Here is a 14349-nt window from a genome sequence, read left to right as displayed (position 1 = left end):
TAAAAATCCTTACCTTTGCCGCATCAGCTTCTTTAAAAATCATATAGGGCTCTGCGCATTCGCCAATATCCCCCTGCTGTAATACTTTTTCCAGCTGTGAAGAAACAACGGGTGTTTGTGAGGACAGGGACATGTATTTATCAGAGAATGGCAAATTAATAGAACACTCTATGTAGTTTAGACATGTTCTGAAGAATAGACATTCAAAAGAGCTGAAGCTCGTTTCCCTTTTGCACCAGCAAATTTAACCATAGATGTAAATCAAAGAACATTCTCCTTGACCAGATAGTCGGAAGTGTGAGTAACACAACTGAATTGTGGGTGAAAACTGGAAGTGCAAAAATGAAGGTGCAAATTACAGCCTTTTGAACGTTTAGCCAATTGCCAAGGGCTTTTAAAGAGTTATGTGTCAGATTATTACTTCATGATTCTTCTGAATTTGGTTCTTCTCCATGTTATTTTATCTATTCGCAGTAGCACCTAAAGTTCTCGACAAGACTGGTGTCCCATTATGCAAGGCCCAGTACAAAGGTATAGAAAATTACTGTCCCTGCCCAAAGAGCCTGAAATCTAGGAGATGAGACAAAACAGGTGGCTCACACGAATGAGCAGTGAAGAGGGCTGGGGACATATGAATTGGTTTAAAAAGCACCCCTGCCTTCACAAGCTAACCATTGCATAGTTGCCATTACTTAGACTGTCAGCTCTTTGGGGGCATCTTTTTGTTCTCTGTTTGTACAGTGCCTAGCACAACGAGGCCTGGCCCATGACCAGGACTCCTAGGTAATACCATAGTACAAATAATAAAGAAGAATATTTACCATCATCCTTTGCATGCCCAGATTAGCTAGGATGATTAGTTAGAAATGTTCAAATGCATAGCTAGTGATTTCATAATACATAACAAAGCTAACACCTATGTGAAAATTCAACTGACAAGGCAAGCTATTTTTCTATCTTATTTACTATTATCACATGATAAAAATCAAAATGTCACTGTTAAATAAATGGCTACCAGCTGTGCTTACCTCACTGGGTTTACAAGTCCTAATGTGCAAACACAAACTCCTCTGGCTAGATCCTGATTTCAGTTATATGGTGTATATCTCTGCCTCTCAGCTTGTAAAAATCAGCTACTGTGCAAACACAGACCCTGATTTTACAAGATATGCAATGACACATGTGGCAAATCTGAGATCAGAATATGACCTAAATTACCAAACTCCTTGATCTTTCTTGGGACAATTTTGACTGAGCCACCATATTAACTTACTTCCAAAAGCTTAATCTATCTGTGCATACATTCAGAATCAATTTTCAACACATGGCTTGCTATAGGGTGATGTAACCAATGGCTGTAAATACAAAGGGCGTGTCACATTCCCTTTTCTCCAATGGGAAAGAATTCATTCTGGGACTGAGGTAGAGAACTGATCCAATTGCCAATTTCAGCCAGCTGGGGAATGAATGTCCCTCCCATTGGGGCGTTCTTCTAACCAAATGAGAGGAGGAATAATGTTTTTCATCTTCACGCACCTTATTCCTGAAGTTACCAACACTACATTTTATGGGTCTAATTTTCCACCAGGCCTTATCCCAGCCTCCCTCCAGGGGCCCACAATTTTGCAGGTGCCAATAAAAAGTAGATGCAATGTATATAATTTCGATATTTATCTACCTGATCATGCTCACAGATCTGGTACTTAGATATCTTACATGACATATATGGTTCTTTCAATTACTGACCAGGTTTGAAGATCAAGCCTTTTTAGTTTTTTGCAGCTTATGTAAAGTCAGCTTTTGTAAAGTCTGCTATAGACAGCATACTAGGATGTATTCATTGACATATAAGCGGTTTCACTGTATAAGTAACTATGAATGAAATGTATTAGCACCTCAAATATACACTCAATACCAAATCAGAATACTTTTTAGAACACTGAAGCCTCTGTGCATGATAACTTTGAAGTCTATTTAAGGAAACTCTCCCCCTTCCAACCGTTAAATAGGATGCAACATTTATTTAAAAAATAAGATGTATGCTGAAAAGAGAGGACATGCAGCAAATGTAAGATGACCCTCTTAGTAATTTCTATAGAAGTCAATATTTGCCTTCCAATCAGTAATAGGGGAATAATTATTAATAATAATAATAAAAAAGACAGTTATTTCATATACAACAGACAGATACAACAGCTGAGCTTTTGATAACTAGATGCATGTGTGTGAAAGGAGAAACTGTTAAAATGATACAGTAACTAGGCAATAAATGGCAATAGAATCGTGGGATGAAATGCAACATTATTGGCACACCACATACTTAGGTCACAATTAAAAAATTATATTTAATTAACTTCAATGGGATTTAGGCTCCCAAGTGTCTAAATCACTTTTCAAAATGAGATTTAGGCTCCAAAATCAGTTAGGCATTGCAGCGCAGCAATGCCTAAGTATCTAGCTATCTGGGGCTCAGTAGAACTTCAGTAGGAGTCTCCTGATAAGATGGTTTTGAAAACGCTCCTAGGTGCCTATCTACATCTTTAGGTGCCTAAATATCTTTGAAAATCTGGCCCTAGGTCACTTTTGAATATGGTACTTAGGCTCATGTGCTTCTTTTTTTAAATTTTACCCAGTGGCTTCTCTATCATTTTAACGCTCCACCAAACTGTTTCCTTTCACAGAAAATAGCAATCCCGAAAAAGAAGCTATGCACTAAGCTGTTTTCTAGGGTTTTCAATATTAAAACCAGCCTACTTCTCCATTGGAGAGTATCTGATATAAAAAATGTTTAACATAAAAAGAGCTATTGATACGAATCAAATTCTCAGACGCTCCTATGGGAACACCCCACGACCATCTCCTAGGGACAAAATTTGCCTGAATACATTTGAGTCACAGGCCTGTGTGGTCTACAGGTCCTAGTTTTTTATTTAAAATAAACAAGGAACAATGACATTTCTCTCTCTCTCACACACACACACACACCCCACACACACCCTTCTTACCTTTATTACCAGAAAAACATCCTGAGAGGGATAAGTAATAGAAAAGATGGCTGATCTGGCCAGAGTGGTAATGGCAGCAGGTGGGACATGAGGACGCAGCATTCCTTTCATTTGTTCAGAGTTTAAATCAAAGTAGAAGTTCTCTGAAATCTAAGGGAAATGTTAGCTAGCTCTAGATGTTTGTTACACTTAATAGTGAACTCTTCACGAACACCCCCGGCAATTTGAAAACATTCCTGAAAAAGACTGCACAATGCCCTCTGTTGATACCACTTATTTAGCAAACAACATTACCAATCCATATTGTCTGAAGTCCAAAACAAACAGTCTCATAAAGGCAGATGATAAGGGGAAGAGGAATGCAAAAAGAAAAGAGCAATGTAAGTTATTTATAAAACCTACTGTACCTCTCTCAAACATGATCCCTTGATTAACTATTACAACAGTTTCAAAGTGTCAGAGAAGGAAAGGTTTCAGAGTAGCAGCCGTGTTAGTCTGTAACCGCAAAAAGAACGAGGAGTACTTGTGGCACCCTAGAGACTAACAAAGTTATTTGAGCATAAGCTTTCGTGAGCTACAGCTCACTTCATTGGATGCATGCAGTGGAAGTATCTATAAAAGAGTAGTGTCCCCAGTCTAGGCTGAAACACAAAAATTGCATGGCATGGGGCTGAGTAACCTTAGTACACTGAAACATTCCACAGAGACATCAAATACCAGTGTCTGTAGTAAGATTCCAATGCCAAAAGGAGTAACATGCCATTATCAACAGTAGAGGTCACTAAAGCCACTTCACAAACATACTACATGAAAGAAAATGACTGAAACGATAAGATGGTCAAAACTGGCCTGAGAAATGTGACTGAAAAATTAAGCAAAATTTACAAAGTCTACCTACTCACATTTAAAAAAGACTATTTGAGATATTCAAGCATTGAAGGGACAGTGTCAAAATAAGACATATACTTTATTTTTAAAAATATCTTTACCTTGGTTACTAACAATATCTTGGATTATAAAAACCAAAAGAATTTTCAAAATCTAGCTTACTTCTCACTATTTACACTCCGTTCACTTTGCATTTCACTCAACTTGAACTACAAAAACAGACTGGTCAGTTTTGTTTCTAGTCAGTTTCCTATTCTCATGCACTAGCAAAATGTTATTTGGATTGACAACATGCCAGGGCAATGTTTGAATCACTCAAAGAAAAATCTTTATTTTTAAAAAATCATTTTTTAGTTTAAATTTTCCATTCATACATTTTGAACCTGAAACTAGCTGACAGTGTCCCTTTACAGATATGCAGATTTAAGTTGCTTACATATTTTTAGAAAATCATGTATGTTTTAACTGATGTGTCATTAAAGACAGAGAGAATGCAGCTTTTTGAAATTTCTGCAATACCATAAACTGGGTGCCTGAGCCTGCAAAATGTACTTGTTTAAATATATGAGCAGTGCAACTGAAACCTATACTTTACTACTGGATGTTGTACCTCCTACCATAAGTAGTCCCATTGGCTTCATGATAGGAAGTATTTGCAGGATCAGGGCCTTCAACCATAAGTGCTTTGGACACATATCTTTAATGCCCCATACACAAACATGTCACCATGTAAGTAAAAAATAATAACTACATACCTTTTTCTTTTCTTTAACATCATACAAAGCCAAACTTGCAAAAATGGGTTCAATTTCAATTTCAAATCTTTAAGGGAAGAGACAAATAAATAAATTGATCTGACTTGAGTTTGACTCAAAAACAAAAACCTCACAGGGTCCTAGAGCCCAGGCTCCAGCCAGGGCCTGGAAAATCGACACAGCAATTAAACAGCATCACACCCCGAGCCGTGGGTTTTTCTTTGCTGTGGAGACATACCCAAAAAGGACCAGAATCTTATTACAGAATTCTTTCAAATGAAAACAAATTCTGCAGACACTCATGGGGCTACCAAAAAAGTGTTACTAGATAGCCACCAGCATTAGCTCAGTCTGACTACCGGATATATGAAACTTAATAGTATCCTTTTTTGTCCGGCTTCTCTCTCTTCCTCAGTTCGCATCTCAGGGAAAGATACACAAGTGGAATCTGAAACTGCTGTCAGCAGGCAATGAAAACTAGACTATTTCTTCTTTCCTAGGAGCAACTGATCAGGGAAGAATTCCAGGGGCTGATCCTGATCTCTGATTTGCAGTGGTGTAGGATCAGAATCCTAAACTCAAGCTATTTATTTGGTTATCATCTGCTGGTGCTATTGGAAGCCAAGGAAAGCACTCTAGTGGTTTCCTTGAAGAAAAGCAAATGATTAACTGATATAGCTGGACCATTGGAAATGGAGGAACCTTAGCTTCTGTGAACAGAAATTAATCTAGTTCTTATTCTTTGTATAGCTTTTCTTGCCATGCTTCTGAATTATCAAAAGATAATTTTTTCAAAAGATATATGGAGGAGTTGCTGTGTGTCTAGTGATTGGAGCAGGAGACTGGGATTCAGAACGTCTAACTTAGAATTGGTAGAATTTCTTACCCACAACCAATTTCATCTGAAAAGATTCCAATTTTCAATGGAAACATTTTTGCCTAAATTTCCTGACCAGCTCTATGGCTGGTTAGAAAACCAAAAACAATTTTTCTAAGGATTTGCATCATTTTTTTTTAAAACTCTTGGCATCTGAATTTTTTTCTTTCATGAGAATTTGGCACCTAGATCTCTTTTATTCCCAGAACTAGCTCTGACTCAACATGTGGTCTTGGACAAGTCACTTAATTTCTCTGGGCCGATAACCTCCCATCTGTAAAATGGTAAAATAGCACCTACCTTATGGTAGTTTATATTTGTAAATATATAGTATGCAATATCTACCATCTATTATTACAGATGGTATTATATTGTTATATTTGATGGCATCTTAGAAATCCCTGGATTAAAGATTCTAACAAAGTACAAATAATCATGGTGAATAATAATTAAGTGTCCATCTTTCATCAGAAGTATCATGATACTCTATTGATGAAATTACATTCATTCCAATGACAGGTTTGATGCCACTATTCAAAGTTATGACTTTGCTGCATGGCCATGTAGTCAAGGCCGTTGAGTATTCACAACACAAATATGTGAAAAATAACTGGCAAGGGAACACAGCAAATGATTGTTCAAGTTAGTTACTGTTGGGTAATTGTTCACTTCTCTAGTTAGATCCTCTGTGCCCTTTTGGAACCTGTCTGGTTCGCTGTGGTATATGCTTTTGAAATCAATGAAAGGTCCCAAGAGCAAAGGTATATTTTAATAGATAAGCAGCAATCTGGATTCCTGTATCAGAGAGCAGCATGGTGCTCTTACGGGCTAGTCCTACAAAGTTCTGAGCATCTCTCGGGAGACCTAAGTCACCTCAGCTCCTTGTGAAAGGAATGATGGCCAAGTGGTTAGGGCACTAACCTGGGATTGAGAAAAACTGGGTTCAATTCCCTGCTCTGTCACAGACTTCCTGTGACAAGTTGGGCAAGTCAGTTAGCCTCTCTGTGCCTCAGTTCCTTCTCTGTAAAATGGGGTGTGATGCTAAATATGTTAAAAGATTCGGAGGCATTCAAATACCACAGTACTGAGGGCTATATCAACAGAATGAGGCAAATAGGGATGGAGCACGTTCAGCAGCTCATGGGAGGCACACAGCACCTTGCAGGAAGGAGCCCCTAAACCTCCGCATGCAGCATCATTTCTCTGTAAGAATCATACATAACATGAGCATCTGAACTTGATAGTTCTGCACTGCTCCTAACAATGAGGAGTGGAATGTCTTGGAGCAGAACATAGGAAAGGTAATTTTCCCTACATTTGCAATAAGGTCTGTCTGGCTCAGCCTGACAATGGTCCCAGGTTACAGTCCTGCTTGAGGTTTGTTTTTTTAATTGCTGTTACCCTTGTCCTTCCTCATCCCCCCCCCGCTGTTTGTTTGCCACCATTCATTAACTCACCTGTAGCTTTAAACAGTAAGCTCATTGGGGCAAGGCCCACGCATCTCTCTCTCTACCACGAAGCATCTAGCACAGTTTTGGGTGCCATAAAAATAACAAACAGTAGCACAAAGTACAAATAATCTTTGTATTAGGGGCAAATATGGTTTTGATAGATTTGCTATAAATTTACTAACACACAAAGGATAACCTCAAATAGCAGAACTCATTAATTTCTAAAATTTAACTCACTTCCATTAAATACAGCTATTTTTGGAGAGATAGCTCCATTGCTACTGCATATTATCTTGTTCTAGCTCATGACATCACTCAGTAAAATAAAAGGCTGAAATATCAGCTCATCTCTAAGGCTACATCAGGCCCTGAAGTGTTTTACCTGCAGGGGGTAAGTCCCACATATGTCTCAGTTATGAGGGGCAATGTAGTCTAACTTGAGCTCTCTAACAAGAAGGCTTGATCTAACTGAGGACACAGAAGATGAATACAGCAGTGTGGAAAATCAGTTTTGTACTTTATTTCTCTAAGGGAATAACAGTAAAATTTTACCTTGTGTTAATAGAGAAGAGTTATAGGCAATGATCCAGCAGCAGGTAACCCTATATTCAGGAGCTTCACTTCATTAAACTTGTTTAACAGGTTTCCGTTCCTCCAGTTAAAGCTTGCTAAGTGTACAAAGACTTAGCTTTTAAAAGGATACAGTCAAGGTTGTTGAGCCTGAACCTTCACATAACCCTGCCAGTTGTCTCACACTGTAAAGCCTTATCTTAAAAATCTGCAGCAATGTTTTCATTGTGATTTAAAAAAAAACAACAACAACAAAAAACTTTGCTACAGGGCAAAAAACAAAATGCCTGACTTACTCCAAGGCCCAATGTAACAAATTGAGCGTGTATGGACTCATGATAGGTGATAGGGCACGTCGACAGATTTGTCTACAACGGATGTACAGTGAGCCAGGGAAACATGAGTGTTTTCCATTTCACACACTTACCACAAAGGTTTGACACATAAAATTGGCTGATATGAGTTCCATAATATTGCACAACTAATGACAATATAATACATGCCTTTTTAAGCCTAAGAACCATCTTAACTGTGTCCCTTTAAGTAAGGGGTAATCAACAGAGTTACTCCCATTAAACATTGGTATAACAGCTGAATTTGACCCTATATTAAAATAATACTCACTTAAGAGACAAACACTTCACAAGAAGTCTCTGACCAAAATGTTCTTTGGGTACTTCTGGGACACAAAGCCGTTCAATAGGCTCCTCCTGGAATTTGTCACAGAAGCAGTCATTTACACATGGGTCATTGCTACACTCCAATAGTATCATTAAAACGCTAATCTAGGTTCAGATTTTTTTTCTTCTAAAACATAAGTAACAATTTAATCCTCAAGATTTAACTGCATGTTGCATTCACTGTGACTATAAATAAGAGCTACGGGATTTAATTTAGGGTATCTACATAATAGGGGACTGGAGATCTACAAAGAAAAAAGGTCTTTGGAAAGTAATATCCTTGGCTAGTCCACATGCTCAAAACATATGCTACTACAGGCAAATTGGAATACAGTTTTATGGAAATTAAACTGAGATGATCTTATTTCCTTAGTACTTTAAATCCATTGTAATTTGACTTTGTCCCACATTCCCCTTACTCCTTATGTTTTCTTTCTAGACTAGTTTACTCCACATTCACTCAAAATACCTCATCTGGTGCTGGATGCAATGCAAAAAGCTCCTTGTGTCTGTTTGACTTCCTCTGATCATCATTTTGATGGTCGATTTCCTCATTTGGGGTTCGGTCAAGTAGGTTTGGAAGGAGAGCATCAGGAAGGGAGTTCTTCAGATCAAAAATACTGCATGCCCAGCTGCCCCGTGGAGTATCATCTATTGACATTGAACGTCTTTTAAGGTCATCCTGAGATTTAACAAATTAAATGTAATTAATAATGCAATAGGGAAGGAGTCATATTTTTAAAACATGGCTATTGTGTAGCTTTTACATGGCAGGGTTTTAAGGCACATTACTTGTTCATCTTGGTAACTGTTGCCATCTGGAGCTTCATCCGACTCAAAGATCTGTTTGGGGAGCCCTTTTTGCCTCTCTTTCTGTTTGTCTAATGTGTTGGGATTAAATCCGGTTCCCAGTTTGTGATATCTATTCAAAACAGAATATTTCAAGTAATTTTTATCCTTCTCACCCCCATCTCCAAACAAGCATACTTGAGCATATACAGGATTATCTCAGCACCATTTTAAATTATAAATCACTCCCAGAAATATTTGTTGTCATGCTTAACAGTAAGCTTGTAATGATGTGTGCTGCTGTGTGGAAGACTCAGGTTTATTTCCCGTTCTCCCGGTCACTTCTTGCTCTGCACTGGACTGGGAATGATTCATGTCACTCCACAGCAATATGACTGCTTTAAGATACAAAACAATACTGACTAGCTTTGAAAGGAAATCCTATGTAAGCCCAAGTAACCTGGGTGGAAAATATGGTGATTTTAAAGCTGGACCTAAAGGCAGAGTGGGTTAAACTGGCTAAAAGCATGGGGATGAACAGCCTTTGGGCCAACTTCAGGTCTGATCCTATGAAGTGCTGAGTAATATGCTGAGGGACCTCAAATTCCAATGAAATTTGAATAATACAGGCCCTGGTACTATTACAATTTATCAGTTAGCTACACAATGTTTTACCCAGATTATCTGAATGTGCAAAGCAAAGACTCAAAAGTATTACATTTCAATCACGGCTTAGCTGATAAAAGTAAAATTTGTTTTAATCTTAGCTTCATTCAATGCTTTCTAGGATTGCTGCCTCCAGTGTAGGGTAGCAAATTACTGCAAAGGTCAGCATTAGGAAACCCTATTATTTTTTCAGATAATTAGAGAAAATGTGTTTACAATTAGAGCACTCACTCAAGAGAGCCAAGGGCCCACTAAATGCTCTGGGCACAGAGAACTGCAAACAAAGATATTGGAATAAGGGATTTCTCCCCCATTAGGTTCTGCAGGATCAGAAGGGAGACATGTCAGAAGCCCCTTTTTATAGCATCCTTCTAATCTAGATAAGAAGGGCTGGATTTAGCTCCAACCAAAGCTAGTCAATGCCACTCTAACCACTGACCTGAAGGGACTGCTTATGAGCAAGTCTGTTACTGCCCCTTTTCATGTACAGCAAGCTACTCCTGCAGCAGTCACAATCCTGACAACCCATAGAGCAAGCGACCAAACTTTGAGATTTAAACTCGGTCCCTCCCAACTAGGCAGTCAGACTCTTCTCCCGCTTCACACACAACCCTGCAGCCCTTATTCAGGCAAGACACCCGCTGTCTCCCACCAGTGTTTCATCTGCACTGTTGGAACTGCACGGAGGGTTCAATCTGCAAGATTCCTATCAGTTCCTGGAGGTGCAGAGCACCCTCAACTGTAGGTAAGGGGAACTGGGTGCACTCAGCACTTCCAGGAGCTGCTCCACACTTGTAGGATCAGGCCTTCCGAGCCCCCACCACCACTTTGCTGTGGTGATAGAGCATACCCTCTGCAGAGGGTGGAGGTGGAGGTGGAGGGGGAATGTTACCTCTAGCAGTTGGTGGCTAGTATGCATCAGCTGGACCACAATCTGGGAGGCTAATTTTGTCTGTGCTCCTTCTGGTCTCAAAGGGCTTAGCGATGCCTCTAGCAAGACCGAGTTGTGCCAAGGAGTGGGAGGAGGCTCACCACTTCCATGGCAGAGGTTGGAGACATTATGCCTTTGAAAGACACAATGTCTCTTGGGCACTCAGCATGCTAATCTGTACAGGGAACGCTTTCCTCAGGGCAGCCACCTGGGTCCACAACGTGGGAGTGAGAGCCAGGCCTTGTCCTCACCCAATCAGACACACCTAATTTTGTGCTGTTAACCTCCAGTGGCTATGTCTATTCTGAATACCCAGTGTTGGGAGTCAGACTTGTTTGCTTCCTGTATGAGTGGGGTAGTACTCCTTGCACTCTTTCCCTCTCTGGTGCACCCACATAGGGGAGGGCAACATTTAGACATGCACATTTGGAAACGGTGCAAACCTTTGTTAAATTTAGTGATGCATGTCTGCTGGCTATGTGGGTTATGCTGCCCCAGTATATGGCGGAAACTAGACTATTTGCTTACAAACACAGGTGAGTAAATAAAGCCGCCCCCCTCCCTTTTTTTTTTTTTTAAAATTACAGACCTTGTTTTTCTTAGGCTATGCTATCTCTGAAAAGCAAGTCTTCAGCATTCCCTACAGTGGTGCTTGGGACAATATTAAATCCAGTGAACTGTAGCAGCTGCCACAAGGACATGGCAGCAGCTATCGTAGTGTCATTTTTAGGTGATGTAGCATCACACGGATCACTTGCTCCTTGGCCGTGATTCTTTTATAGTTGCCAGAACTTTAGTCATTCAAGACACACTTTTAAAAGAAAAGCTAGCCAGACATTTTCCTACTGATTTGCATAAATTAATCAATTTATGTTCAGGCTCTAAACAGTTAAGTCAAAGCATTATGTAAATGTTGGTAGAGTTTAAATATTACTAAGCATTTTTAAAGTAATGTACAACTGCAGAACCTCTTTGAGAACACATGATTATTACTTTAGACACCTTTACTACAGAAATGCTCACCCACCAAAAGTGTACCTTCCCAAACCTATTTTCTTTTTGTAAGAAACTGATGCCGAGAGAGTGAGAGAGAGATTTGACCTGCATGTTTATATTCCCTAATTTTTTTCCTACCGTCCAATACCTAAAGGAAGTTATCACTGATGACAAAAAGGATTTCTGGTGCTTCAGATTCTGGGCATGGAACATCAGATACCTTGGAAGGGCCTGATTTTCAGAATGTGTTGAGCATCCACTTCACTTGGTTTAGGAAGCCAAATATGGAGAGGCACCCAAAATCCTAGTCACTTCTGAAAATGTAGGTCTGCAGTTATCATTCTGTTTGCTCATACCAGAATCCACCTTGAAAGATCAGGACCTTAAATCAAAATGATAAATATCACATTGTAACTTACTTTCTGTTCACAATTGCCCAATCTTCTGTGTAACTTCTTACACAATCCCTCACATGAGGGTCCATTTCACTGTAAAAGAATAAGACAATCTCTTCAAATCACAAAAAATTAATTTTTCTAATGACATATCAACTTTTCACTTCATAGTATATTAAAGTACGATCTTTTTCACGCACATGGAAGAAGTTATTGTAAAAGAAAAATTTGGCCCCCACCTCGCAAACACTTATACCCCAAGCAGCTCCTTTGAACTCAATGGGGTCCACTTCCATGTGAAAAGATACATGTGTTTGCAGGTCAGGCCTGCAGTTTTCTGCACCTTACCTCTCTTCAGGTACAGCTGACACAAGAGTCCTACATTCTCGAGGACTGTACACAACTTCAATATCATCTGGAGGAAATTCAAGCAAGTCCCTCAAAGGCCCGGAATCCATTGCAAGTGGATGTGTAATAAGATATTCTTCCAAATCCACTGGATCCACAGCTTCCGTAAGTGGAACCTAAGAGAAGTCAAGCCGTGGGAGAGTTTTTAATGAGAACAATCAAAAGCAAGTCTTATTTTCTACTGCACTTTTAAAACCAGATTGACCTCCCAATTAAAACAGCAGCTTGGTCTATTGCCAGACTGCAGTTAGTCTGAACCAACATACAGTATGAAGCTAATTTTCACACCCTATGTTTTATCCAGCTACCTCTCCTGGTATGTATATTATGCTAATCATTATAGTATCACTGACATTGCTTCTACCACATTTTCCATAAGAGCTGGAAATTCATTAGTTTAACTCAAAAGTAAATCTCTCATTTTATTACTGGTGATCTGTCACTTTCTCTTTGATTACCCACAAATCTGAACTACCACCAAAGGTCACTCTTTGACTCAAGAGACACACAGAACTCATTTACCCTGGGGAATGCAGATACAGTTGCAAAATCACTATAAACAGTGAAGGGAACACCCCTATGAAAGCTAACACTGTCTCCATGTAAATGTCTTCTCTCGGGAATGCAAAACATAATCTACTCTTCCCCCTCAAAAAGAGTCCCACGGACTTATACTGAAGAGTAAATTAGATTCATTTACTATGCACTAAATCCTGTAGTCTTTTCCCCAGCTCCCCAAAGGAGTTTTACTTGTGTAAGATCTATAGGATTTGCACCAACCACAGCAACATGAATGGCAGATTCCGACACGTGGCTATCCCTTGACAGCATGTGATCTCCAAAATTAACAGCGTTCCATATCCCCTACACAACCATCAGATAGTGTAGGCCCAAAAACATGTCTGATCTGAAAATGGTTATAACCTGGATAGGGAATGTACTCTGTACGAAAAAGAATGACTCCTCACAGATTCTCAAATGGAAAAGTCTCCAAAATGAAAGCTACCTGCCTCTGTTGATCTATTCTGGACTATATCCTATTCTGTATTGGTTCTTATATCACACTTATCGTCATAGTATCTGAGTGTCTTCCAGCAGTGCACACCAACCAGTTTTTTTAATGCATATGCAAACGCCACCTCACTAAGGGTTTTTGGGGGGGCACAAGCTGGACCTACTGTCAACACCCAAGGAGTATGTCTACACTGCAATGTAAGCCCAGGCTCAGACTCAGGCTTGAGCCCAAACCTCTCTTCCGTCTTGGACTCAGGCTCAGACACAGGGTCCTAGAACCCCAGGAGGATGGAGGGTTTGAGTTCAAGTTAAACTGGGACCCAGGGCTCAACCACTATTGCTTTGCAGTGTAGACTCCCTCCTCCAGACTCGGGTCCTGGGAGTCCACCAAAAGTATCCCACAATCCCATGGGCCAACTTCCTCTGTCCTCTCTATCCTAAGAATCACCAAGTGACTTCAGGGAAATGGAAGCAAGCCCCCTTACTGTAGTGCAGCAGCTCAGCGAGTCAGCGTTTAACCCTTCCATTTTTTTTTTCTCCTAACTGCTGAGCTGCACACACACCTTTGGAGAACCTGTTGTGTTTGCAATGGAGACTGACCAGAAGCAGTCCTCCGCAAAGCACCCTGCTTCATGTTCGCGGGTGCACAGCCAGATTGTGGTTAATCTCAGGTGCGAGGCCCGCAAAACAGTGGACGGCAGTAAGAGTACCAGGAATGACCACACATACCAGCCAATAGCAAAGAAGCTGGCAGTGTTGGGAATTTACTGGACTGGTAACCAGTGCAGGGAGCAAATTAAGCAGCTCAGGACCAAGGACCAGAAAACTGGGGACCAGAACTGCACCTCGGGCAACTCACAGACATCCTGCCCATTTTATGAGGAGTTTGACCAGGTGCTGGGTAGTGCACTGAGCACAAAGTCA

At 40.1% G+C, this 14349-nt stretch overlaps 1 protein-coding gene across 17 annotated transcripts in view; it reads right to left on the bottom strand.

Moving 5' to 3' along the window:
* The window catches only part of DOCK7 (dedicator of cytokinesis 7), a 140397-nt gene that overhangs the window by 96034 nt on the left and 30014 nt on the right, over nt 1-14349 (bottom strand). For all 17 annotated transcript variants that reach the window (XR_012160459.2, XM_073357479.2, XM_073357481.2 and 14 more), the window contains 8 exons: nt 12352-12527; nt 12028-12096; nt 9019-9148; nt 8696-8908; nt 8171-8256; nt 4649-4715; nt 3006-3155; nt 14-94 (listed from right to left, as the gene is read on the bottom strand). Coding sequence is in view for 16 of the 17 variants with exons in the window: in XM_073357479.2 (XP_073213580.1) it covers nt 14-94; nt 3006-3155; nt 4649-4715; nt 8171-8256; nt 8696-8908; nt 9019-9148; nt 12028-12096; nt 12352-12527 (972 nt within the window). In the remaining variant the exon portion in view is untranslated. The remainder of the gene's footprint in view (nt 1-13; nt 95-3005; nt 3156-4648; nt 4716-8170; nt 8257-8695; nt 8909-9018; nt 9149-12027; nt 12097-12351; nt 12528-14349) is intronic.

The sequence above is a fragment of the Lepidochelys kempii genome, chromosome 8, assembly GCF_965140285.1.
Source record: "Lepidochelys kempii isolate rLepKem1 chromosome 8, rLepKem1.hap1, whole genome shotgun sequence".
Classification (NCBI taxonomy): Eukaryota; Metazoa; Chordata; order Testudines; family Cheloniidae; genus Lepidochelys; species Lepidochelys kempii.
The sequence above is the reverse complement of the archived record's forward strand: the minus strand, read 5'-3'. Positions and strand labels throughout refer to the sequence as shown.